Source organism: Candoia aspera, chromosome 3, assembly GCF_035149785.1.
Source record: "Candoia aspera isolate rCanAsp1 chromosome 3, rCanAsp1.hap2, whole genome shotgun sequence".
Taxonomy (NCBI): Eukaryota; Metazoa; Chordata; class Lepidosauria; order Squamata; family Boidae; genus Candoia; species Candoia aspera.
The window spans coordinates 64,710,421-64,737,305 of record NC_086155.1 but is presented as its reverse complement, the minus strand read 5'-3'; the positions used below and the strand labels follow the sequence as shown (position 1 = coordinate 64,737,305).

The window sequence follows — 26,885 nt, the reverse complement described above, 5'->3', positions numbered from 1 at the left end:
TTGGATGCAAGGAACCAAGTAACTGCTGAAATAATGGACAAGTCCATTGTATCCAAAGTAATCTGGGTAAGGCATTTAAAACAACTTTAATTTAAATTTACCTTACTTTTGGCAATTTATGCCATTTGTGTTATGATGACATGATGTCAATAATACAAATTAATGCAGATGCTGTAATTAGCATATGTTGTGTCATGTGTCATGATAGTTTGACACAAATGATATGGTATGCAAACTTTTTCAAGCCACAGAACCAATTTGTTTAAGAAAAAGAATCCCAGAACCCTGATTAAAAGTCAAAGCTCTAGTAGAACTCTGAGGTTCCATGGAACACACTTTGAAACACCTTGCATTAAATCAGGTTTTACTCTTCATTTCCAACTTTCCAGTTTAACATACTGTCGCTGTAGTATCTGTGACGTTGTCCCATCCAAATACCAAGCAGGCCCAATTCTGCTTCTGTTCTAACCCAAAGCCAGCCAGGTGTTGCTGCTGATGAGACCTTTTACTGAAACTTACCTAACTACTATTTGGAATATGCATATTTCACATGCACCAATTTTCAAGGGTATATACTCTATGCATTGCCTTGAGCTAAGAACAGAGTAGAAAGATGGATCAACCAAATTAACCTATGTTAACAATTCCTTGACCAGCAGAATTTTCCATAGCTCAAGCAAAATATAACATATGAATCAAACTTTTATTGTCAAGATTTTTACTATAACCAAACACCCCTGATTTTAAAACTTTATTAATTCTTCCAAAATCTTGAAACATACTGAAAGTATGTGTAGTATTAAAACCAGGAAATTATAAAGAACACCCCCCTCTTCTCTCTTTTATAAAAATCATACTTCCTGGTACCCAAGTTCTTAATTTTCTCTTTTGGCAATATCAGATGTCTTGACACTGGTTACAACTTGATTTCTAAGGTAAATGAGGACTTGAGACAACATGCTTGTATTTTGTGACTCTTTGTTCCAGTTTATGGTTTTGCTCAGGGCAGAATCTGCACAGTAGTTCCTTTCATGTATCAGGTGCCACAGTGGCAAATGACAAAGAATAAAGTGCAGTAGCTGCTGCATTTCATACATGAGCATGCATGATATACATCTCAGTGAAGTCCTGGAATTGCTGCTGCTGCTGCTGCTGCTGCTGCTGCTGCTGCTGTTACGTATGATACCTGACTCTCAACAACCTCTAGCATTACAATTTTCCAATTGCCAGAATGATTTTTTCTGTCTATTAGTTATCTGAAATTATGTGGATCAGCACATAACACAATTGGAAGAATAAGCAATCATTCTGGGCTATTGTTTCTGAGAATTTGAGGTGTCTTTAAAAAAACAAAGACAACCATATCTTGTCTGCTAATCCTTTTCTAATAGCATCATAAACAATTAAGCCTTCTTGTACAGATTTTTTCTTTTAGGCATAATCTTCCTTTTCATCCCCTAGAAACCTTTGTTTTCCTTCCCACAAAATACCTTCTTTGAAGCAGGTCAGTAACAAAATACAGTAAATGGCTTATTTGGACTGTCTCAGAAATTCTGCTTATTCCTTATGCTAAGTCTGTTGCCTCAACACCTCAACCCTACTATGGTATCTAATCTAATCCATTGTGAATGTTCTCAAGCCTAGCTATCATTCTCCAACCCACCAAACTATTTCATTCAGCTCATCTTGCAACAGTACTTCTGTGGAAAAGACTCTCATCAGTGATTTTGACTATCTTTGATGTATTATTGTGATAGAAACTATGATGTTTCTCCTTTGTCTATTATTACGATTTTCAGAGCTGTTACCACAAAAGACAACACTTCTATGACAATTCTATAAGCATGTAATGTTCCACATCTTTGTGGAGGCAGCCAGGGTCAGAGCGACTAGCTGCAACTCCTTATGACATGTGGAGGTGGAATATTTTGCCTGTATGGAAGTGCCTGCTGGATAAGAAGCGCTCTTTTAACATTCCAGTGGATTGTATTAATTTGTCATTCTCAGAAGATACATCATTTTACAAGCAGGCATGTGTTACATTCAAAAGCATTCAGGCCTTTGAGCATCCAGAGCTAGAGCATACACGATAGTGGCTGTATTTACCTGATCTGCTTATCTGTGGTTAACAACCATAGTTTACTCCATGGATGTATTTTTATGAACCATAAATTCAGTAAACAGGTTGGGTTCACATATATTCTGGAAACATGAAGGGTGATCAGAATCCCCACCAGGACCATAATACTAAGAACACATAGACTGCATTGCTCACTTGGTGAATGGTGCCAGTAGAAGCTCGTTTGGAATAGGACAGTAATGGACCATAGGGCAAATGCTTCTAAAATGTCATGAACTGAGTGTGGAATGTTGGTCTGTGATGTTACATCCTGATGTTGGCCCTGGCTGAATATTCTCTTATGCATACTAGGGAGCACTGTGGGTTAATACCTGTTTTGGCTGAGAGGAGCACATGCAGTCTGAAAGTGCTGTAGTTGCAGAATGGAGTGTTGGTAGCAGTCTTGACGGACTGTTCATAAAGAATAGTTGTGTTTGGTCTTGTTTGTTGTTTCAAATCTTTCCACTATAACACAGCACATTTGTAGATATGACTTGGCAATGCTGTTGTTTACTACTTCCTGATTGTTCTAGTTTCTCCATGTAACCACAAAAAGAGCAAATTGGTAATTTTCTCTTCCTATTGTTTAATTATTCTTCGTAGAAATAATTAAACAATAGGAACAGAAAATTCCCTATTCTGGAGCCTGACTGTGGCGGGGATGATACAGGAGTTCTGCAACTCTCTTCTGCTAACCAAGACAAGGGAAATCATTCTGTTGCTATTTCTTTAATTACCATGGGGTTTTTTTTCTTTTAATTGTTGTTGCCACCATGAATTATCTGTCAGAAAGCAGCTTGGAAATATTGGGAAATTTGTCTGATAGCATTCTGCTTTGAGTAACAGGATGCTCAGAAATGATGTTGCTTAAAAACATCTGCCTGCCTCATGGCTTTTTCTCCTGTTGATCCCTCTCAAGACATGTCGAGCCAAGAAACCATATTTTTTGGAACAAAATTTTTCTTACTTGGTCATTCTGCAGAGTACTCACTTTTGTCTGCCCTCCCACCCACACACCCCTGGCCAATATTTTTACTCATCTTTCCTCAATATTGGTTAAGTTGCATTATTCCCAATCAGCTCCACAGATTATAGAGCAACATAGCCTTCTCTAAGAACCTTAAGATAAATTAGTTTGACAATTCCTTCCAGGAATTGCAGTCTCAGCATTTCTGGAGGGAAAGGCTGTCTGATTCCTGTGGTCTGCAACATGCAACAAAAAAGCTGTCATTTTTGGGCTTCAGTACCTTCTGGAGTTCTTCCCCCCTTCAGTATTCAATATAGTGATTAAATGGGCCAATCAGAAGGACTAATATTAAGTTTTACTGGCTGTGGATTTGGAACCTGCATCAATTCCAGATGCTGACTAGGACTAGCCAGGGTATCTCAGGAATCCTTGTTTCCTGTTGAGCCTGCTGAAGAATTTCATCATCTTTTAAGTCCCTTTGATTCTCCCATCTGACAGATGCTCAGTTGTGTGGGGTGTGGGGGAGAGGAAAAAAGAGTTTTTCCCCTCATGGCATGCAGATTATGGAATACTTACTTCAGAATAAGCTGTGCACGTAAAGTGTATACCTTGTTTTAGGTATATACAGCCAAAACTCACTTTGATTGCAGCAGGGTAGGAGTTTGTTGAATAAGGAAGTAAATTAATTAATAAATTTAATTAAAGCAGCCACGTTGTTTTTCAGATTGGTGCAAGCCTCAAATAAGATGCCACTGCTTTCATGAATCAACTCATGAAAGTATCTCTTAAAGCAGCTCTTTTACAGACTTGCACAGAAGCTGGAAAAACCGACGGCTGCTTTAAATGAATAGCAAAGAAAGAAGCACTTCTTTTTAATCATTTTTGAAAGTATAGCCCTACTTCAGTTCTACTACTAATTTAGTATTGGTAATATTTAGTATGAAATTTCTGGAGTTTTCTTTAAATTTTGTTAGCTGCCTTGAATGCCCATCTGAGCAAAAATGTAGGTTTTTAATCAAAGAAATAAATATATGAAGAGATCAATTTACACTGAACAATTTTGGTTAAAGTTTATGCTGTTTTGTCTAATGTCAGTTTATCCTTTATATTGTTTTGCTAGATGTTTTTTATCTTGAGATTCTCAAAATAGCATTTTGCCTCCAAAGGGAGGATATAGATTTTAATATAAAATCACAGAAGGACAAATGCACACTTTTTTCTTCCTGAGGAAATCATGCAGTTTTAAAATACTTCATCTTTAATTTGCTTGAAGTGCACTGGTGGGGAAATTAATGTGTGGTCTTTTTATTGCAAAATAAATACTTGAGCTGCACTTCACTTATACACTTACAAGTACATACTTATTAAAATCTATGTTGAGAAAAGACATCTAATGTGAAGAAACCCCTCATATGAGTGCTTTACACTTGATTAGTCACTAGAAGTAAGGAGAGAGACTAGCTGGGTTGGGTGCAACTTTCTGTGTTAAATGGCAGCTATCCCAATGCCTCCAAGAGGTTTGCAAGGATGTGATGGAGATCACCCTCTTCCATTGTTTCTGTAATGGTATGTGGGAATGACCAGGAAGAAGAGGTGCAGCCAGGGCAATGATCAGACAAGAGATATCCCAGCCCATAGAAGGAATGGGAGTGGAGAAAGCATCTCAGAAGGATCCTCCCTAGTACTCTGGAAAGTAAAAGTAAAGGAGGAGAGAAATGCTTTCAGATTAGCAAGATTCTGTTACTATAACCTTACAATAAAGGTAGTGGTTTGTGCTTCTTGTCTTGACTACCTTGAAAGGTTGTCAGTTTCCTCCCAACAACTGGTTTCAAAGGCCTGTTGCCTTTGATTCCAGAAGTACAATACAGTCATCAAGACTAGAGTTCCAAATGCCATATTCTCCATGAAAGCTGGTAGTCCTCTTTCAAAACTGACAGCCCCTGCCCCAATATTTAGGTTGTCTGTTCCGCACTTTTCTGGTTTGTCCCCCCATGCACTGTATTCTACAAATTGATTTCTTCTTAGTGCTAATAATGTGAACTAAAAAGGTAAAGGTTTCCCTTGACATTAAGTCCAGTCGTGTCCGACTCTAGGGGGGGGTGCTCATCTCCGTTTCAAAGCCAAAGAGCCAGCGTTTGTCCGTAGACACTTCTGTGGTCATGTGGCCGGCATGACTAAACGGAACACCGTTACCTGCCCGCTGAAGCGGTACCTATTAATCTACTCACATTTGCATGTTTTCGAACTGCTAGGTTGGCAGGAGCTGGGACTAGCAATGAGAGCTCACCCCGTCACGCGGATTTGAACTGCCAACCTTCCGATCGGCAAGCTCAGCAGCTCAGCAGTTTAACCTGCAGCGCCACCGCATGATCTAGTGGACTACAATCTCCAGGTAAAAGAGCATAGCCAAGTGGCAAAGCATACCAGTTCTGCTTTTCTCCATTTTAGATGATTTGGTTGTTGTAAAAATGAAAGGAAGAGTACTTCACTAAACAATAATCAAGAAGTAAAAAAAGTAGGTTGGCAGGAAATAGCTTTGCTAATTACTATTCATCATTTTTAAGAAAAACAAAATACACATTTTCAATGCATTTTTCTATAATATGTAGAAAACATTTTCGAAAACTACTTCTCCTAATACAGCGTGCTCTTTCCCCAATATGTGCATGTTGTGCTTCATTTTCAAATTGGGTCACAACATTTGGAAGACACTCTCCACTTCTCCTAGAGTCCTAAGAAATGCAGATTAGATAAGTTTGCAATTCCTAGATTTTTCCAAGAATTATGATATATATTCCTCAGGTTAGGCACATGCCAAATGGTCTATAGCTGCATGACTACCCCCAATTATTCCAAACAGTTTAGCTACCAAAGTTCCAATGAACTCCACTGAACAGTTTTGCTCCGTCTCATAATGCCTTCTGTTAGACGGTCATTTTTTGCTCAGCCTTTCATAAAAAGACTAGTCAACTGTTTTATGGATATCTCTTGCAGTATTTGCAGAACTGAAAGTTAAGAAATGGATGAGGAATATAAGGTTAACATTAGGTTTGTATGTATTAGGATTCTAAAATGAGCAAAAGACTTATTTTTTATGATCAGGTAAACCTTCTTTCATTTTGTTTATGAGCCTGCTCATTTTCCAGCACTCATTTGATAGCCTGTCTCCTTAAAGGTTTGCTGCTGGTAGCTTGAAAGTTAGGGAAGCATTTATTATTTGTTAGGATGGAGAATTCCCTCTCAGGGGATGCACAAAACTGCTGGACTTGGGACCACACTAACTAGCTCAGCCCCTGGAGAGGGACTCTCCTGCTGTGGGAATGCAGCCTCCCCTCCCCTCTGCTGGAGCTGAATCAAGTCAGTGACACCTCCGACCTCGGAAACGTCTGAGTCGCTTCCCTTTGTACGTGGGGGAGGGGTGGCACGGGATCAGTCGCTCTGGGCCGAGCAGCAAAACCAGGATGAAAAGCCAGGCCGGGAGGAGGGATGCAAAAACGGTAGGAAGGAAGCCAGACACGGTGCCAAGATATTTCCACTGCCACAGCCTTCAAAACAAAGCCATTGGGGGGGTGGGGGGGGGGTGGGGGTGGGGGTGGGGACAGGCCTGCCAGCAATGGCCCCTTGGAAGCATGCTGCGAAGAAAAAAGATTACACCATGGGAAGGGGGAGATTCAACCCAGCACCTCTGGCATGCCTTAGGAACTATTGCCGTTGAAGGCAAAGGTTTGTTTTAAATTTAAGTATTGTTTCCACCCCACAAACCTGCTACTAAAGCTTGAAGGCCGTTCCTTCTGACTTAGACTGGTCCTCTGGGCTAGGAGGTTTCAACCTGCCAGTTAATTCACTCAGCTTACAATCGGTGGTATTCGGATAACAATGGCAACCAGGACTGCTGGGATTGGTGTCACTAAGTGATGTGGTCACGTGACATTGTGCTTTATGACCACATTACTTAGCAACAGAAATTCAGGTCCCAATAACTGTCGTTAATTGAGGACTATCTTATAAGAAATGAACAAAGAAAGCAACGCACTTGCCTTTCCTCTCTCCTTTTCCTTGAAACACCAGAACTACTTTATGAGCCACTTCACACACAAATCCATTATGCATCAGCATGTATAGTTACAACCATGCCCTGAGAAAGTTATACTGAGATAAGTGTAGTAGCATCCTTTGCAAAATGATTATTGTTGGCAGGCTACCCACCCACCCTGTGGAATTCTGCAACAAGCGATGTACACTTGAGAATGTTGGGGCTGATTGGGGGGATCATGCCTTCTCAGGATTTGGAGAGTTCACTCTCTGAGAAAGTGGGATACCGTTATCAGAAACTGCAGGCTCAGCCACCTTGCAGGTATAGAATTATCCCTGTAAGTGAGCATAAATAAAAAGGCAGAGTTCCTTCTGAGGAAAGGACTACATGTGAGTATGATTGCACCCTTGAGTAGGAACTCTGCAAAAGCCTGACTCACACAATTAGCCTCTGGCCCTGCTACAGTCAAGTTATCCTTGTTTGCTGAAAGCTGGGTTCTGATCCTGAACTCTGCCACTGGACTCCAACCTTGTTGGATCGTTCATCTCCTGCTTGTATGAACCTTGGCCCGGCTTCTGACCCTGCTATGAGTTGCAAGTTTTCTGCATGATTGACTTGGGTGTAGGACTGCTTGCTCAACAGCCTCGTCATGCTCTAGGGAGGACAAGTACAGACCCTTTCTTCTGTAATCTTTCCAGACGGTGTGTACTTGCTGGGTATAATATAGTGTTCTTACTCTCAGCCTAGATACTGTCATCTCACTGCTCTTCTTCCTAGAAAATGGTTGCATCTATGTTCTTAGAATATCTAACTACAGTTGCTGGGAAACAGACTTCCTTGTGTTAACCATTTTAACAATCAACTGTATTTACTCTGTGAACTTCTATCATGAACTTACCATCCAGTTAGTGACCATAACATCACCACCACATGTACATCAGGAGCCTTCGTCAGTTGATTTCTACCGCATGTACCACTTGGGGCACATTATCTCTTAAAAGACATTCTATAATTATTCCATATTTTCTCCCAAAATGAATTTTCTCCAGAAAGAAAATTGATGGAAGGAATGCTGGGGCGGGGGGTGGAATGAGAGGGTTATAAAGAGAAAGGGTATCTCCTAGACCTTTGATCAAATTCTGTAAATTGTACCATGAAAGCCTCAACTGGAACCATCCCTGGAGAGTTTTTCAAGCATTATACAGACGTTATGCATTCCAATGCTCAAGCAAATGCCTTTTATTTTAAATATCATATATTAATATGCCACGCAGGGTGAATATTTGGTTACCCTCGTCTTCTTGCCGTTATATGTGAACAGACATATTGCTTTCTGGGTGAACAACCATTGAGATAATGAACTTTTCCTGGGCAAAGGACTATATTATTTACAAAAGCTCCCATGCTATGAAAGCAGGAAGACAAAGTAATACAGAAATAATAGCGTATTATAAACAGATACTGTGGAATAAAAAAATATTCTGTGTTGATAGCATTGAAACTACTTAGGTTTTATTTTATTTATATATTATATATATATTATATTAATAATTAATAATACTAAACATATTATTTATTTATATATATCCTTTGAGTCAGTGTTGACTCCTAGCAACTGCTTGAACCAGTCCCTGCAGTTTCCTTGGCAAGATTTCAGTGGTTTGCCATTGCCTCCTTCCTAGGGCTGAGAGAGAGTGACTTGCCCAAGGTCACCCAGCTGGCTTTGTGCCTAAGGCAGGACTAGAACTCACGGTCTCCTGGTTTCTAGCCTGGTGCCTTAACCTCTACACCAAACTGGCTCTCTCCACTTAGGATTGGATAATGTGAATTTTTGTCTTGAGGTCTGCTGACTTAAGAAGTAGTATAGAATATAAGTTTTTGTTGTTATTGTTATTAAAATAAAGCAGAAAGTATGCTGAAGACCTAAGGTGTGTCACTTTCTGGTACAACACACCCTTATTCCTGAGACATGTAATAGTTTTGCCCCTTACTATTAATGGTTAGCTATTTCACTTTAACCACATTCTCCTTCCCATATTACCATTCAGAACAAGTTTACACTGAGAGAGGTTTACTGACCCAAGGTCTCCCACTGAAATTCAGAACTGTGCAAAGACTTGAAGGAAGGTGCTAGCCCTCATCTAACATCCAGCCATTTCCCTGCTGAGCTTATCTAGCAATCTTTCATCTACTAATGGGATGTTTGCATGCCATATTTACCTATGGTTAACTAAACCATTGTTTATTCAATTAACCCCGTTTCCTGAGTTCTGAACTATAAAGACTGAGTTCACACAATCCTCTAGACTAAAATGTGGTAAGCTAGTTCAGTGGATCATACAAACACAGCTGTGATGCAGCAAAGTGTTTCCAAGCATGCATAAATTGCATTTGTTTGCTGTAGAATAACCAGCCATCTTTTTTAAAATCAGGAATTACATATCCGGTAAGTATGTGAGGTATGCACAGTAGTCTTGGCAACTTTTTTTAGAAATCAAAACCCACCCAAGCCTCCAGACTAAGTCCGAGCTTGAACAAATCCCTTCTATCCAGTCCTTTTGAGAACATTCATTTGTTGTCCCACCAAACACATCCTTGAATTGTTGATGACTAGAAATGAATGGAGCACTTAATCAGGCTGGAGCTTAGTAAAAATCAAAACAAAACCGAGCACTGTTCCTTCCCAAGATTGGGCAATGAACAGCACATTGTGTCAATGTTGCCTGAAATAGAATTGACCTTTTGTGCTTCACCATCACATTGTTGACGCATAATCAGTTTGTCATCCATGGAGTGGTTAAGATGCCTAATCATGTAGTTCTGAAGGTTTTGTAGGTGCAAGGGCAGCGTGTTCTCTCACTCTCAATTGGCTTCCCATCAGTACAGCTGTAAGTGGGCACCTGATTATCTATTACTACATTAGATACTATTTGCTGCACCACTTCCATGTATGCCCTGCAAAACCTGAAGGATTTTTCTCAAGACAGTAGATCAGTCCTGAGAAATGCTGAAAAATATGTAGGCAGTGTGTTCTAAGACTCAGAGGCTAAGGGAGCTTCTGTGAATCCTGGCTAAAGGGAATGAAGGATGAAAAAAGCTTTCCACTTTTCACTGGTCCCCAATTCTTCCTGGAGCCCAATTCTCATCTTCTATCCAGCCAAACTACATTGCTTTATTATATGTCTCTCCTTCAGTGGTCATCAGTTGCCATTTCAGACATAATACTCAACTGGTATAAAGAATTATATGGGCTCGTAGACACCATAAACAATATTTATGAAGAGAATTAAATATTTTGTTTTTTTAAAAAAGCAACAACTCTAAAAAGATTTGAAACTGCTTTGAGCTGGATTATAGGCTCCAAATAATAATTATCCTCCATTGCCTTTGTTGGCTGGGAATGACATGAATGTGTTTAAAGTAATATGTATAGCTCTGCAGGGCACCAAATTTATTTATTTATTTATTTATCATCCCGCCTTTATTATTTTTATAAATAACTCAAGGCAGCAAACATATCTAATACTCCTTCCTCTTCCTATTTTGGGGGAAATTGGGGAAAGCAGGGCCACAGACTGAAACTAAGAGTCTAAGACCCTTCCAATATTCCAGGCATGGCATACAAGAAGTCTTTGGGAATCTCTGGATAACCCCCAAAAAAATCAACCCTTCCCAGGTGTTCACTCTTAGAGTAAGTTCAAACATCATGCTAAACCATTATTTAACCATGGTTTCTGAATAAGTGACGAGTTGGGTTTATATAGTACACTAAGCCCTAAAAATTATGGTTGATAAACCACAATAGCTACATTCATACACGATGCTAATCAAAAACTAAACCAGGCACAATATAGCTCAGTACTCCATGTGTACGAAGCCTTAGGCCTTCCTATCACAACTATCACCCATATAAGTGTGCCTGATTCCCAAAGAAATGGCACAAAGAATCAAGATTTTGAGCAAAAAGAGTTCAGAAACACGTGAGGAAAATATCTTTATAAAAATGGAAATATGTAATACCCCAAACTATCATTCTCCAGATACATTAGCTGGGAATTTTGGAACTTGGGAGGATGAAGTTGAGAAAGGTTGGCCTAGCCAGATAGTCAAATTAAATTTGGCACAGGAGTTAAGATTAGATTATTATTTAGGTCACTTGGTTTATGGCTCAAAAGGTTGCCCACCGTATCTTACAATAAGCCATTGTGTTCATTCTCAGAAGGATCACATTCTTTAGCTCCACTAAAAGTTTGTGTCCAGCCATCTTTGCTTCACTCTATAGCAGAAATGGAAGGTTTCATTGTATAGAGCACCATCTTGTGGCATCCACAGACATGGCACGCTGTTTCAGTTGAAACACCAGGCAGAAGAGATTCAGCACCCTGACAGCAGAGAGTGAACTTTTAAAGACAAATCCTGATCCAATGCTAGTCATGCATGTGTGAGTAGATGCACTCGAACAGGATGAGGATGTTGATTTCTAAGCCATACCCGTCTAAAAACTTTAAACACTGAGCCATGTTTTTTTTTCTTTCTAAAGAGATCTTTTATTTTGTCCTTTTAGACAGAATACAGTTAATCATATGAAAAAGCTGGGCCTTGCCATCACTGGAGCATTTACCCTATTGTCTTTCATTAATCTGTTAAGGGAGAATTTTTTGCAACATTTTTACTTCTTAGTTATAACCAAAGTGGGCAACAATGGGGAAAAGTGAAATGCCTGCGAATATATTTACACAGATATGAAGAAAAATGTGGGACTAAGATTGGATAGGAATGATCATCCCTGAGGAAGGTTCAGGATATGCCAAGATATCCCTGCCCCTCATGACTTGCTGTACTGTCCATTTCTTTGCAAAGCTGCTGTGTGCAACCTAAAATAAATTCTCCCAGGGTTTCTCCAATCTTACAAACACAGAAAAAGATCACAATGAATACAATGCCAATCAGTTTTGACTAAGTATGTGTAGGACCTAGTTCTAGGTTTCCACAATTTTTATTCAAGTTAAAATTAAAACATAATTTCAAATTTTATGCAAGCTGGCCCAGACGCAGGAGTTTTGAAACCTGCATAAAAGTTATTTTTAATTTGAGAAAAAGGAGGCAAACATGATGATCAACAATTTCATTTGAATCTTCTTCTTTCTGAAGCAGCAATATTTGAAAATAATGCATCAAAGGAACCCCTTCAAATATGGGAGTTGTAAAATTGGTTAAGGATGTACAGAAATTCTATATTTTTCTAGACACGTTGGGACACTGATGAAGGAAAAGAAATCAGAGGCTGAGCTTGAAAAAGAATTCTTAGTTCAGGTTCTACAACATTGACCCTAAGTAGTAGGAACTTATTAGTGCCTACCTAACCATATTTAATTTGGAAGTAAGGCTACAATCTACTAATTTTTCCCCCTTTACAAACACAGATACACATGCACACATACCTATGGTACAACAAAGACATTGACATTCATCAGCTTCAAAATTTGGAGAAGCGATGTGTGGATAGTACACACCAAGATACATATATCATATGGACTCCTTGAATTGAGGACTCTAGAAATGTTGCTTTTAGCTCACAGAGGCACAGAAATTATTGGCAATTCTAGAAGCCCACCTGGAATTACCAGAAGAAAGATTACCAATATTCTTCTTGGTTATATTGCCTTCAAGCAAACCTTGATGATTAAATGAGAAAAAAAAATAGATAAGATAGGGAAAAGGGCTTTACCTAGAATGCAAATGGTCTAGCTCTAGGATCTTAAGGAATCCCACCCCCAGAAATCTTTAGTAAACCTGAAAGAGGTGAATGTGCAAATTAAGAATCTTCTACAACTGTATCTCATTTGTTTAGCAGAAATGACAGAACTTTTACAGCATGGGTGCCCTTCAGCCCTATTGTTGAATGGCTAGGACAAACAGTTCTAATGACACTGTATTTTAACTCTTGTTCTCCTGTTTGCTTTTTTCCCCAATATAAAAAGTAACCTTTGAACTAAAAAGCCATTAGTGAAAGTTGTTTACTGTTTTTATTGCTTATAATCACATCATGTTCTTCTGCCAAATAACCTAAGCAAACTTACACTAAAATCCTAGGAAGGACATCCTGTGCAAGCAGTTTGCTTACCTATATAATGGGATTTTCTTTTGTTTAAAAAAAAGTTGCACTTTTCAGTTTCATCAAAAATACCAAAGTAGTTTTGCTAAAATCATACAATAAAACCCATCAATCAAAATGAGAATAAAATATAATTAATACAGATTATCTCTATACTATTCCTTTGGACAAAAAGTATAAAAGGGTTTTTTGAAATCAAATATACATACCATTCAGGTAAAAATTCTCACTGAAGTAGGAAACACATTGTTTTTAATGGGGAAAATGTCTTTACTTTGCAATGGACAAACTACAGATTACTGGAAAGTCTGCTTGGATTTAGCTCTCATTTACATCAACTGATGCTCATCCAGAAATATAGCAAAATGTGTGAACAATAGAGATTGCAAAACAGCTTTACCTGCTGGAGCAAGACAGTGCCATGACATAGAAAAGTGAGGTGCTCCTACACTAGTGGCCACTTGGCTTTTCCTGGCCACTCCCATCCAAATGGGTGTCTTCCGTGCAGGCATCCATATGTGCAGAAGACCATCAGAAGTCAGTGGAGCAGTCATTGTGATGTAGCTGAGTGATGTGCAGCCACATTTTAAAAGTCCTGAATTGTTGTATAGAGCCGCATAAATGGACCACTCCATTGGAGGCTTGATTAAACTCAATCACCCCTTTAGGGCTTCACATAGACCAGCCCAAAGAACACAATGAGCTGAACATCTGATGGAATCTTAAAAGTGTGATACCTATTTTGGGATTGATGCACTTGTAACTCCTGCTTTCTGGGTTGCTGATCTTCTCAAATTGAGAGAACTAACCATCTTGTTAGTATCTGGAAAGTCTTAAAAGACCCACCCCTTTTTAAAAAAAAGTTGATGCTTTTAGTTTAAATTGTTATTTTAGTATTTTTTCCTGATTTTTTTTATTTCCATTGCAAGCTGCCCATGGGATGCTGGTAGTTGGCAGCATAATAAAAAATAAAAATTGTGATTTTAGATATATTCTAGACTGGACAAATGCTGGAAATACTTTGATATTAATTATACTAACTGATAATATAATGAAAATAAAAACTGTTTTTGATAACATGTTAGTTGAAATACTTGCTCTCCCCCTGCTTGTGAGGGACAACTATGTTAGTGATCTTTTCTTTATTATTAATTTCGAAGCAAAAGGTCAGCTTTTTAAAAGAAACTTGGGAAACTGTAACTCCGTCATGTTGCTGATGTTTAAACTTAACCATTTTCTAGGTTTTATTGACACTGGCTGAAAAAAGCTACCAATAGCTTTTGTTACCTGTAGGAGCAAGAAATTAATGTAATTTGACAATAGACTTTCAATATAGCATTACTAAACAATACATGTCCCTCTGTTGCAATCACACAAAGCCTGTACTCACAGAAGAGCTATTTTATGGAGCTAAAAGATCATAAGTTCATCAGCCGCCCAGAGTCACTCGCTGAGATGGGCAGCTATAGAAATCAAATCAAATAAATAAATAAATAAATAATGTCATATATTTGTGAACATAAGTGTATAAGCATGAATGTGACTAATGCTTATGCTGGTTTACAAAGTTTATAGAGAAGAAATGAAATTGTATACATGCCTATTCAGAAGTAAATCTCCCAGATAAGTGTGCCTAGCATTGCAGGACATCCCATTGATCAACAGTGGATCAATTCCATTGAGCATGTGGTTAGGCTGAAATAATATTTGTGTGTATAGATTGGTGTGCTGTCCATTTTTGGCTTTATAATTGCTACAGATAGCAGCTCCTTTAGGGCAATACAAGAATCCTGTTTCATCCAAGAAACAGGAGGGGATGTTGAGGCAGAAAAGGGAGCAGCAGCGTGGAAAAAGCAGCTCTAAATAACACCATGGTCACTGTCAAGCTGGGTAAACTCTACCACCAAATGGCATATCATATCACCACAAGTAAAAAAGGGTACCTGCATTTCAATTATGTGTCCTGCATCAAAGGTTGGCGCTAAGAGAATCATTGATTTAATCATGTCTGCAAAATTAACAGACCTGCAGTGAGACATTCCATAGGAGACTGGTGACAGGCTAGGTTATCAAGGGACTTTCTTTCTCTTGAGCTTAGCATGTATTTTGATATGAAGTTGTTCCAGAGGCTGATCTACTTAGCAAGGTAAAAAAAAAAAACCTAGAGAAGTGATAGGATTATTTCCACTAGGCTACCAAGGGATGAAATTGTATGAAAGCTAAAAGAGAACTTGCAACAGTGCAACCACATTAGCTTAGACTTCTGTCCTTGAAGATAATCTGGAAGCTGTACTTTGGTGAAGAATACAGAGAGGAAACAGGATCAGCAGGTTGATGCAGGTTGTTGAAGTCGATGCACTGGTTACTAACAGGCTTCTGGATCCAGTGTGAGATGCTGGTTTTAACTTTTGAAGCCCTACATGGTTTGGCATCTCTGTACTTGCAGGATTCTCTCTCCTGACCAGAACCTGCCAACCTCCCAAGAGGGGTTACTCAGGATTCCTGCCCCAGTTGAGATTAAAGGAGGGGCAACCCAGAGATACTTTCCTGGTGGCAGCCCCATATATTGAAGTACCTTGCTAGAGATTGACTCAGCTGTGGAGGATGCCAAATATGCTAGTTTCTGGTTATTTGGCCACTTCCCATTTTGCACATTTTATTTCAGTTCTTAAAGTTTCTGGCATACTACAAAGATTGCAGACTCTACTGCCTAAAATAGACTTCTTTCTAGGTTGTTATACGATAGAAGAATGCCATTACTCAATCTTGCACACCACCATTTGCTTCAAACGATGACTGGGCCAGCAACAAACTTTCTTAAATATTTATGATTCTTCAGTACTATTGATCTAAAACATGCTTAACATTCTTAGTCCACCAAAAAACGAAGACGAAAAAGAAGTCCCATGTTTTGGAATACTTATGCCGTTGTACACCCTTCAAATCTGCAGGAGGTATATGAATCACTTTTTGTGGCTTTGTACAAGCATCCTAACTGGCAAAACCCCACTTTGCACTTGTGCGCGAGTTTCAGGATTGTGCTTTAAAGAGAACACGAGTGCTCGCACAGTCCTGCGGTAGGATGTGTTAACAAGGTGGGAAGAGATATAAAAAGCTTCTTGCTCAATATTTTCTGCCAGCAGGTGACCAATCTGAAAACAGAAAGTAAGAAATGAGATCCTTATGTTTAATAAGGAGACTAAGCATTTGAAACTGAGGTGCTTTCTTAATCAGCTCAAACTCAAGGAAATTCACTTCACATCATAAGTAAACAGGAAGAGCAATTTCATTTCACCGCAGCAATTAAATAACAAGACTGTGTGGTTAGTTCCTTTTTTTTGTCAACCCAACAGGAAACCAATCTGCAGCCAGACTGGGGTATCAAGCTCAAGAGCAATTATGAATGGAGGAGTACTGCCTCCAATAACACTGATTTCTGATAGTGTTTTGGACTACTCCAAAACCAAATCCTAGGTGCTCTGAATACTTCACAAGTATTGATTGGCAAGGCTATAAAGGGAAATGGAGATTTTGTGCACAAGTGTCAGGAGGCGTAATTAAAAAAAACAGGAAAAGATTTGTTCAAGTATTAATTATGAAGTCCAGCTTCAGCATGTGCCAAGATAAATGCTTTGAGACATCTAAATAAGCAATATCAAAATAAATGCAACTACTGCCTACAAAAAAAGAGGGTTATTTCATATTGATCATTGGTATCACAGAACTAAGGGGACTCCAGAATGCTCACCTGTAACTGTTTATCCTACATATACTTTACATCCACTGTGGGCATGACCACTTCCCACTCAACTGCATCTTATACCAGAATGATGCTGTTAGTTTCCATTTACACTGAAGACCTTATTCCTACTGGAGAGAATTACCGATCATACTGCCGTTGCAGGACTGTGGGTTTAAAAAGCATACTCCCAAACTCACTATTCCAGTTATTCCCCCCGTGGGGGGGAGACGGGCGGTGATATAAATTCAAATAATAAATACATAAATAAATATTTAGAATAACTTGTAATTCTGGGTCAGTTTTAAGATTGCTGTCACTTCCATCACTGCTTTTTCTAACTGTTCTGCTCAGGTGAGTCATGAAAATACAGACAATGCTTCTCTGTGTCCTTAGCTACGCCCCTTATGGGAAAATTCAAATAATAAGATGTACTTATTACCAACTCTCAAGTTCAGTTTAGAAGTGGAGATTGACCAGAGTTGAGCAGATATGATATGACTTATATTCCAATATTGCTGGGATCCAGCCTGAAGGAACATACTGTACACTTGTAGTTTGAGCTCTGACTACCAAAGCCCATCATATTTTACTGATGCAGATTTCTCCCATGCTCAACAGCAGCTTGCAGGGAGATAAAGACAGGTGTATCCTTCTTCCAGTGCAGCAATGCCAGGATTAAATGTATAGGAAATTACAGATAAATCTTCATCTCAATTATATCTGGAAATATAAAACTGGCCTTCCATAAAGTAAACTGCATCATGCATTCCATCTAAATTATTCCAAACATACAGTACATGCATATATATTTAATTAAAATTGTATCTACTTTAATAAGCTTCTAACATTTCTTACTATGGACATTTTTAGTATCTTCCCCTTCCTGCTTTATTAGATGCCTATTCTTTAAACTATAGCTGATTTTGTGCATATTGATAATAAAGACAAGACTCCAAAGATGTGTGCAGTGCCAAAGAAAACTGATCTTATACAGTACAGCCATACCTCGGAGAGATTGCTGGTCTATTTCCAGACCACCGCAATAAAGTGAATCTCGCAATAAAGCGAATTACATAAATTTCTTGGTTTCCAACGTATACAAGAGTTATGTATACTGTAGTCTATTAAGTGTAAAAAAAAGGTAAAGGTTTCCCTTGACGTAAAGTCCAGTCGAGTCCGACTCTAGGGGGCGGTGCTCATCTCCGTTTCTAAGCCTTGGAGCCGGCGTTGTCCATAGGACACTTCCGGGTCATGTGGCCAGCATGACTCACGGAACGCCGTTACCTTCCCGCCGAAGTGGTACCAATTAATCTACTCACATTTGCATGTTTTCGAACTGCTTGGTGTGCAGGAGCTGGGATTAACAACGGGAGCTCACCCCGCCGCGCGGTTTCGAACCGCCGACCTTCCGATCGACAGCTCAGCGGTTTAACCCGCAGCGCCACCGCGTCCCTGCCCTATTAAGTGTACAATAGCATTATGTCTAAAAAAAACAATGTACATACCTTAATTAAAAATACTTTATTGCTAAAAATTGCTAATCGTCATCTGATTAATAATAATGAAAAAGTTTGAAATATTGTGAGAATTACCAAAATGTGACACAGGGACACCAAGTGAACAAATGCTGTTGGGAAAATGATGCCGATAGATTTGCTTGATGCAGGGTTGCCACAAACCTTCCATTTGTTAAAAAAAAACAATATCTGCAAAAGGGCAATAAAGCGAAGCACAATAAAACGAGGCATGACTGTACAAATTACTTAACAAGGCTAGGGAGGTAAGTCAAGATGCTGACTATGCTCTGAGAATAAACATGTTTCCCATCATATCTGTCCTAACAGCCAGGAACCACGCTGAGACAAGGAATAGGTCTCTAGTGTTTTATTACTGCTACATAGACAGAAAATCCTAACAAACTGAAGAAGCGTGGGAAAAACCCAGACAGATAAACCCCAAAGTTAAGGCGGGTCTGATCTGTGTCTCTCTGAATGGCTGCTTAACTCCTCAGTACTACGCATGCGTTTTCCCCCCTGGATAGAGGCCCCCTCCTGCTCACCATCAGTGCTCATGACAATATCCTGCAATAAAAGTCTGGTTATGCATTTATTTTAGTAAATTTCTTTCTGGTTCTTTAGTAAAAGCTATCAAAGTAACGTTTATCCTACATAAACAGAAACAATACCAGTCGCTCTCTCTCAGCCCAACTCACCTCACAGAGTTGTTGTGGAGAAAATAGGAGGAGGGAGGAGTATTAGGTATGTTCACCGCCTTGAGTTATAATTACGGTGGGATAAAAATAAATAAATAAATAAATAGAATCAAACAACAATAACTGTGACTGGTTAGCAGATCACATTAAAAACGGAGACACTGTTTTACAGTTAGGCAGATATAAACAGCCTACACAAAATTGCAGGAGTGGCAGAATTGCTGGCTTCTTACTCTACATGGGACTGCCACTGAAGACCATTTGGAAGCGCTGGTTGGTCCAGACTGCAGCAACACAGGTAGTTATGGGCACATCTCATTATGCCCTGTGAGCTACTCCATGAGCTACATTGGCTTTCAACAGTCTTCCAGTGCAATTCAAGGTGGTGGTTATCGCCTTAAAAGCCCTACATGGCATAGGACCCGATTGCTTGAGGGACCGCCTTCTCCCAAGAACATCTGCCTGCCCTACACACTCCCATGGGGAGTGCATAGTCTAGGTTCCTTCTTTTAAATCTTATGGGACCCTGGAACTGTGTCTTTTCTGTGGTTGCCCCTGTTCTCTGGAACAATCTCCACTCTTCCCTCCATCATATGACAGGCCCCAACTCTGCTTGCTTTTAGGAAAGCCATTAAGACCTGGCTCTTCTCTCGGTCATTAGGGGCCAGTTGAGTGAGAGTCCCCTTTGGGTTGTTCTCTTATGTTGTTTGGTCACCATTACATCACTAAATCTTCTGTTTAATGTTTTATGGTTTGGGAGGGTTTTTTATTGTTTGTTTTTTAATGCTGTACACTGCCCAGAGTCACACTGTTTGAGTTGGGTGGCCTTATAAATCTTTTAATAAAATAATAACTAAATGAATACTCTGCAGTAAGTCGTAATATGGCTTCTTTGACTTTGGTTTAGCATGATGTGTAAATCATTGTGATTTAAAAAACAGGATTTACGGCTTAGTAGGTTCTCCTCACTGATTGCTTAGCACTTGGGCTGCTAGACTGCTGCTCTGTGCCCACTGTTTCTGTACATAACTGCATCTGCAGATATTTAAAAAATAGACATTTGGTATGCATCCTTTAATATCTTACCATATCCAATGAGAGAATTCCAAGAAAGAGTGGAAGTAGCTATAAGATGTAACAGGAGCAAAAAAAGAAAACTCAGGGTAAAGATGAAATGTAGACATTTGTGTGATCGCTGCCACTGAATCTGTGCACTCACTTTTTCAGATATAAAACCCTGAAAATGTGTACAATACAGATGAACTAGTTCCCCAGTTAAACCTGGCTAGAACCACTGCCATATTATACACCTGTCTGAAAAACTATGGGCCACAACTGATGACTCTAATTCAGGATTTGGTCTACTAACAAGTTTGGCATTTTAGCTCCCAGACCTGTTACTGTCTCCTTAACAAAACAAGAGGGCATCATTTTCTAACCAAAGTTGATAAGGAATGAAAGCACTGCCTCTAAATTTTGCTTTGTAATCTTTGAGTGCCTTGACATGCCATTTAAAGGATAATTAATGAATTAATTTAAAAGGGTAATTATTATGGAGTTTAATAGAGCAAGCAAGTCGGTCATTAAGGCTCAGAGAGAATTCTTGTTGTGTTCATTACGTAAGGATACCACAGGGATCTGATATTTACCACCAATCTGTACACTATTGACCCCCTCTGTAGGGTCTCACAATAAACTCTGATTTACAAACATTTAATTACGGATATAAAGTTTGCCTGAAATATAGAACATCTGGGGAGGGGACTGCTATATAGATTGCACATAAAATAAAAACTAAGAATTACTACATATTTCCATATTTTTTCTCTTTCAAATGATTTCTTAGATGACTGTGTAATGCTAGGTAATAATTTGTTTAATTATATTTCACTGAACCGATCACAGTCAGTTGAGATTACATAACACGTTAAGCTATAAACCATGATTTACAAAGCTCAATATATATGTTTGCACAATGTGCCAATCCAAAACAAACAAATCACATTATGGCTAAACACAACACATAAACTCAATCCTAAACTTTAGATCAATCTAAGATTACTGATACTTGTACTGCTTTCTGAAATGAGGCCACGGTAGCCAAATAAAGAGCCTTTTCTGTTGTAAAGTCTCTATAAGAATTCTGATATCCTTCCAGGAGAAGGCCCAAAATGATGTTTATTTCTTGAGGCCTTCCAGCACATAACTGAACTAGGTTTTAAAATAATATTTTATTACTTCTGGCTTTAGGCTTCTGTCATGTTTTTGTTGTTTCAGCTGATTTTAGATTTCAATTTACTGTAGTTGATATTGTTTTTATGATCCTCCTGGGCCACTCTGGGAGTTGTGTGAAGCAAAAGTACAAAACATTTTAAATGAAGAAATTATGATTGCAGCTACTCTACAGGAATACATATGGATCTGCCTCACTAAAAACAAGTAATACAAATATTTGTCTGGATGTTACTGGTACATACTCAGGGACAAGAAAAAATTACAGAGAATGCCATTTCCTTCAGTGTTCCCTCAACTTTACAACTGTTTTTTCACTCATGCAGTCTCCTCCCTGATCCACAAGGTTTCATCCTCCACTATCTGAAATTTATGTATTCATCTTCTCTATTTTTTTCCTCTTTTCTTAATCTCTGCTATCAAGACAAAATGCACCAGAGTGAGGCAGGTTATATCATAGTAATGACCAGCAACCAAATTCAACAAATATAGTTTTCTATCACCACTGCAGCATAAGTACCTTCTGGGGGGAAAAAGCTCATACTGTCAAGCAACAATGAATAACTTTTGGATATCAACTTGCGATTTATTTATGTAGAATGTTTACTTCTACCTTCCTTCCCTGTCTAAACAGATGAAGTCAAACTGAGTCTTTCATGATTAGCTGAGACTATCTGAAAGCTGATGTCACTTTCTTAAAAATGCAGTTCAGAATAAGGGGAAGAATGAACAAAATGATAGGTTTTTTTTTTAGAGGTAGGGAATTTGCTGAAACACAAGGAAGCCAAAATAAGCCAGTGTTGGGTTTATCATATGCTCCTTGCAAACTGCAAAGCCAAGGTCAAATCTGCTCTAAGGTAGCAATTGTCTTCAAGATCATTAATATTTGCATCTGAATGCCTTACATCTAACTTCAACTGATTATTAATTTAGATTTATATGGCCGCCCAACCTACATGATCGTTACTCTGGATGGTATAGCTCAATAAAACCAAATGAAAAACCCAAAATTACAATTAAAACCTACAATATCAACAAAAACAAAAAATCAACACATCAGTAGCATATAATAGAAGAGAATAGATGTAGCTCAGGGTTGAACTATGGAGTTCTTGGTGCTCTCAGAGCTTGGTTGTTTGCTGGCAGACATTTCATTACCCAACTAGGTAACATAATCAGCGCAAGAACTCCTCAACAGCATACAACTGGGGTCCATCAACATATACTCCGTTTCCCAAAGATAGGTTCATCTATCAGCCTGGCCCAACAAAGCTAATAGGGTCAGGTCCAACCAAATTTTGTGGGAGGGAGATCATTCCAAAGGGTAGATGCCATATAAGGGAAGGCATGGCTTTTAGGTTCCATCAGATGGCACTGCTTCAGGGAAGGGGCCTGGATCATGCCTATCTTGTTAGAGCATGTGAGCTAGGCAGAAATAATTGGAGAGAGGCAGTCCCACAAATAATGAAACATCAATAGTTGTACCGTAAATAAAAATTATTTCCTAGAGATTTGTCACAAAAACATACACATTACCTTGACCTCTAGAGCTTCTGCTAGTAACTTCCGTGCATTCTGTCTAAGGCCCTCTGTTCTGGGATTACTCCTGACTTCAATTAAAGGTCTATTTGACTGGTTCTTAATGAAGCTTCTCCATTTGGTATACACCTCTTTCGCAAGAGTGGCCACATCCTGGTCTGGATGTTTCCGCATCTTATTCACTGTATGACCTTGGAGTAAATTAAAGATATAGAATACATAGTAACATTGGATGGAATATTGCAAAACTGGGGGAAGCTGAAAACACCTTTACTCTGCTTTTTTCAGCTGCCACCACAGTCTAGAAATTCTGCTCACCGAGGAGCTATTGGTTGCTGTGGCATCTATTCCCAAGCCAGAATTATTTCTTTTGAGATGTATTATGACCTGGAGATTTAGCAACAGAGAGGCATTTGGTGAAACCGAAAAGAAAATCCAAATCCATCATGTCACTTTCCTAGTAATTGTCTATTTCATGATACCTAAAACAAATTGAGAGCTATCTTGGGAATGTCAGTCAGAAGGAGCAATTAAAATAAGCTCACTGAGCACAGAAGAAGAAAATGAAGAAGGCATTTTTCTGAATGCCTGGTGGTTTCAATGTGCGTGTGTGTGTGTGTTTAGACGTGCAACTTCTTTTGGACTGAGGGCAATATTTGTCCTTTGGAGAAATCCTGGGGTTGTATTCCAAAGAACAGGCAGGACCACTAAATTTGATTGAACATAGAATTCAAATAATTATTAAGTAAATCAGTATGATAACTCCCCATGTTCTTAATTTTCTCCCTTTGAATATTTCAAACTACATCTTGGGGGCCAACTTCTCAAAGGACCCTGACAGCTGGATCTTAGGTTACTGGCTCTGATATGAATACTAAAATGCTTAGCTTTATAACTGAACACACCAGAAATGTCCCAATTTTCTCCCACATGCCATGATACCAGGTTCCCATGGTAGAATATAAAAGCAAATTGTTACCTATTTTCGTTGAAAGTAAAATTTCCTTGGAGGGTATTTTTTTCCTTAACTCCATCAAAGCCTCAATTAGATTCTCCTTAGATTGAATTGAAAGCTCTAGCACAGATTTCCATCTTTTTATATCTTCTACAACCACAACTCTCTAGGAAAGAAACCCGTCATTAGGAGCTAGAATGTGACACACATATTTACTGCAAACTCATTTCCTGCGCTTTGTGTCAGCTTAACACCGCCGGTATTGACCTATAAATTATTGATGATGACGGGCAGTCAAACACAGAAAATCGGATAATCCACATAGATGAGTATTTGTTTCACAGCGAGTCCCTGATGTAAAGCAAGTGAGCAAAATCTAGAAAGCAAAATCAACTCATTAGGCTGCCATCTTCAATTCACTTACTATTCTGAAGAGGGGCTTTGAGCATATACTCCTCATAAAAATCCGAGAACATCCCATAATGTTGTCAACTACACGGCTCTTCACTACTGCCCAAACTAAACACGTGCTTGCTCATTCATTCTCTCTTGGCCCCAAACACTTATTGTGTCATTTTTTTCTCTAAACTCAGCCACTGCTGTATCATATCATTCATATTTTTCATGCCTCAAATGTATACTACTGTGTCCCATCATTCATATTCTTCTGATTCATTCTACTACAAAATAATTTTTTCCACTGCTCTCTTCCTTATGAAATTATATTATTTTCTCCTGACTTCCTAAAGTATTTTTTCTCTTCTTATAGCTAATCCTTAAACTTTTCCCAATTCCCACATTTTTTATAAATTATTTTCAACTACAAGGTAATTATCATCTACACTTTTCTTCCTCTGTCTCTTTTTCAATCTTCTCTATCTCTAAATATGCTTTCTCTCCATTTTCAGTCCCACAACTGACCTGCCTGGTCCAACTTTTTCACACAGATAACATGTTATTTTCTCATTACAAAAACAGAGATACTGCTATTATTTATTATGATAACAGAACCCAGCAAAGGGGTACCTTGAAATTCCAACATTATTTAACTGCTGAAGAATAAACTAGTCACACAAACAATTAAAGTGTCTCTCTTGAAGCAGCCCTGGATGGGATGTGCTGGGGAAAACCGACCAAAGAGAAAGCTGAGCTGAAAACAAAACAAGTAGAATAAACTAGGGTGATTTAAATTTGCTTTTTTGTAAGGGTTGCTCTTAAAATAGGGGAGATAATTTAAAAGAACTAATTTTTCCACATTATTGCCATGTCTTATGAGAGAAACTACTAAAATTGGTCTTCATTGGAAATAAGTTCTAAATACAGTATCAGTATTCTATATAATTAAAAATGCCATCCCAATAATATGAAATTACAACTTTTTCAAGACCACTGATTTTTAAACTAGTTTGATTTAGTTTCATCTCGATCTGATACCTCAACCTTTCAAATGCATAATTTTACCTTACTGGGCATTGTTGACTAGTAAGAGTTAGTAAACAGCAGTTTCATGGGAGGGAGCCAAAAAATAAATGCACTGAGTTGCTAACCAAAGTAAGGCCAACAGGAGAAGCTGTCTCATTTGATTTGCTCGTCTCCATTCTAATGGATACAAGCTAATCTGATGCTATTACAGTTCTCAATATTTTACTGCAGCTTCACTGAACCACCATTTTGCCCAAACCTCATCTGGAATGTCAGATAATCCAGTTAAAGTATAAATGTCTCTTAAAACTTTGACAAAGTTCATTCATTAGTCTTTCCAAAGGTTACTTGGGCTGAAGAAAAACTCAAGTGGTTATTTCTGAGAAGCTTAAATGAAACCTTGGAGCAATGCAACTGAAGTTTCATTTGGTTCATATACCGAAATTACACAGTACACAAAAAGTTAACGTCAACCTTGTAACATTTTAGCTAATTATTTTCCCTTACAAGTGTGAAAAAATAGGCTTCCCCCTCTGAGCGCTGATTGCCCTACTGGATTTTAACTACGTATTTCGGAAAATAGTTCCAGCTTTACAATTTATCCCCTCAGAAATAATGTCATGTTATTTGAAATCAAAGAATAACTCTAAAATATTACAATGCAATTAGTATAATTAGGAAACTATCTGAAACTTTACCTTCAGAGATTCTATTGTAGTTTGTTTATAAATCTTTTTTCCAGGATCTCTCTTTGTTGGTTCTCCTTTAGTTCTGGGTGTTCGTATAACAAATTTATCCATGACCTAATCCATGAACAGGAAGAAATAATTGATTGTAGCAAGAAGATAGTTCTGTGTGAAAGGAGGGAAGGAAGAATGATGTATCAGTTCTCATAAATGATCTGAGATTAACAGTGATCTTGTAGTTTGAACTAAAGCACAAGGCCTGTAAATAATGTAGAAGTAGGAAAGGCGTCTGCGCTCAGAACAAACATAAAATAAATATCAGACCTAAAATCTGTTACTGTGTGCATGAATTGGGTGCCATTAAACGATTATCAAGCAAGATCGGGAACAAAGCTGAACCTGTTGAATTTCTGTCATTTTACTTGTTGAGAAGCACAGTTCTTGGCAGCGTTTTGTCTTGAGAGGTTTTTTTTAAGTAAAAAAAAATTTGGTAAAAGACAAAATAACAGAAGGCGAACCGGGTCTCACCTGAAAGCTGGTAGTATTTGGCCAAGATGCCTGTTAATTCCCGGAACTGCATCTCCTTTTACTCCTCGCCCTCCTGGAACTACATTTCCCAACAACGCTTCAACTTCAACCTTCTTTCCTGCCCTTCCCAGATTGATCATAGAGGTAAAAAAAAAATAGAATAACCACATCCTTTACAGAGATATATTTGCCTGGTGTTGCTGTGGCTGTGGCACAGGAACAACAGTTCGCTGGGCAAAAAGAGAGGGGAAATCTAAGAGTTTAGCATAATTGTGATTGGACAGAGAATTAATCTACAAGCGATGGCCTTCACGCTGTTATATAAATGTTTGAAG

The 26,885-nt window shown here is 38.6% G+C and overlaps 2 protein-coding genes across 2 annotated transcripts in view; both read right to left on the bottom strand.

The window, feature by feature from the left end:
- Positions 1 to 26,885, bottom strand: part of DIO1 (iodothyronine deiodinase 1) — a 141,907-nt gene that overhangs the window by 64,621 nt on the left and 50,401 nt on the right. The gene's annotated exons all lie outside the window — the stretch shown is intronic.
- Positions 13,470 to 26,682, bottom strand: TCEANC2 (transcription elongation factor A N-terminal and central domain containing 2). The gene is made up of 5 exons (XM_063297998.1): positions 26,551 to 26,682; positions 26,035 to 26,139; positions 23,939 to 24,080; positions 22,957 to 23,150; positions 13,470 to 16,386 (listed from the first exon to the last, which is right to left on the bottom strand). Exons 2-5 carry the CDS (start codon positions 26,134 to 26,136, stop codon positions 16,198 to 16,200), a joined length of 627 nt encoding a protein of 208 aa, XP_063154068.1. The 5' UTR covers positions 26,137 to 26,139; positions 26,551 to 26,682; the 3' UTR covers positions 13,470 to 16,197.

Excerpts from the sequence above, each read along its gene's own strand:
- TCEANC2 (XM_063297998.1), bottom strand. The coding sequence starts at position 26,136 with ATGGATAAATTTGTTATACGAACACCCAGAACTAAAGGAGAACCAACA. Across the intron at positions 24,081-26,034 it reads CTACAATAGAATCTCTGAAG|AGAGTTGTGGTTGTAGAAGA; the intron begins GTAAAGTTTCAG and ends TTTCTTTCCTAG. Across the intron at positions 23,151-23,938 it reads TTTACTTTCAACGAAAATAG|GTCATACAGTGAATAAGATG; the intron begins GTAACAATTTGC and ends ATTTACTCCAAG.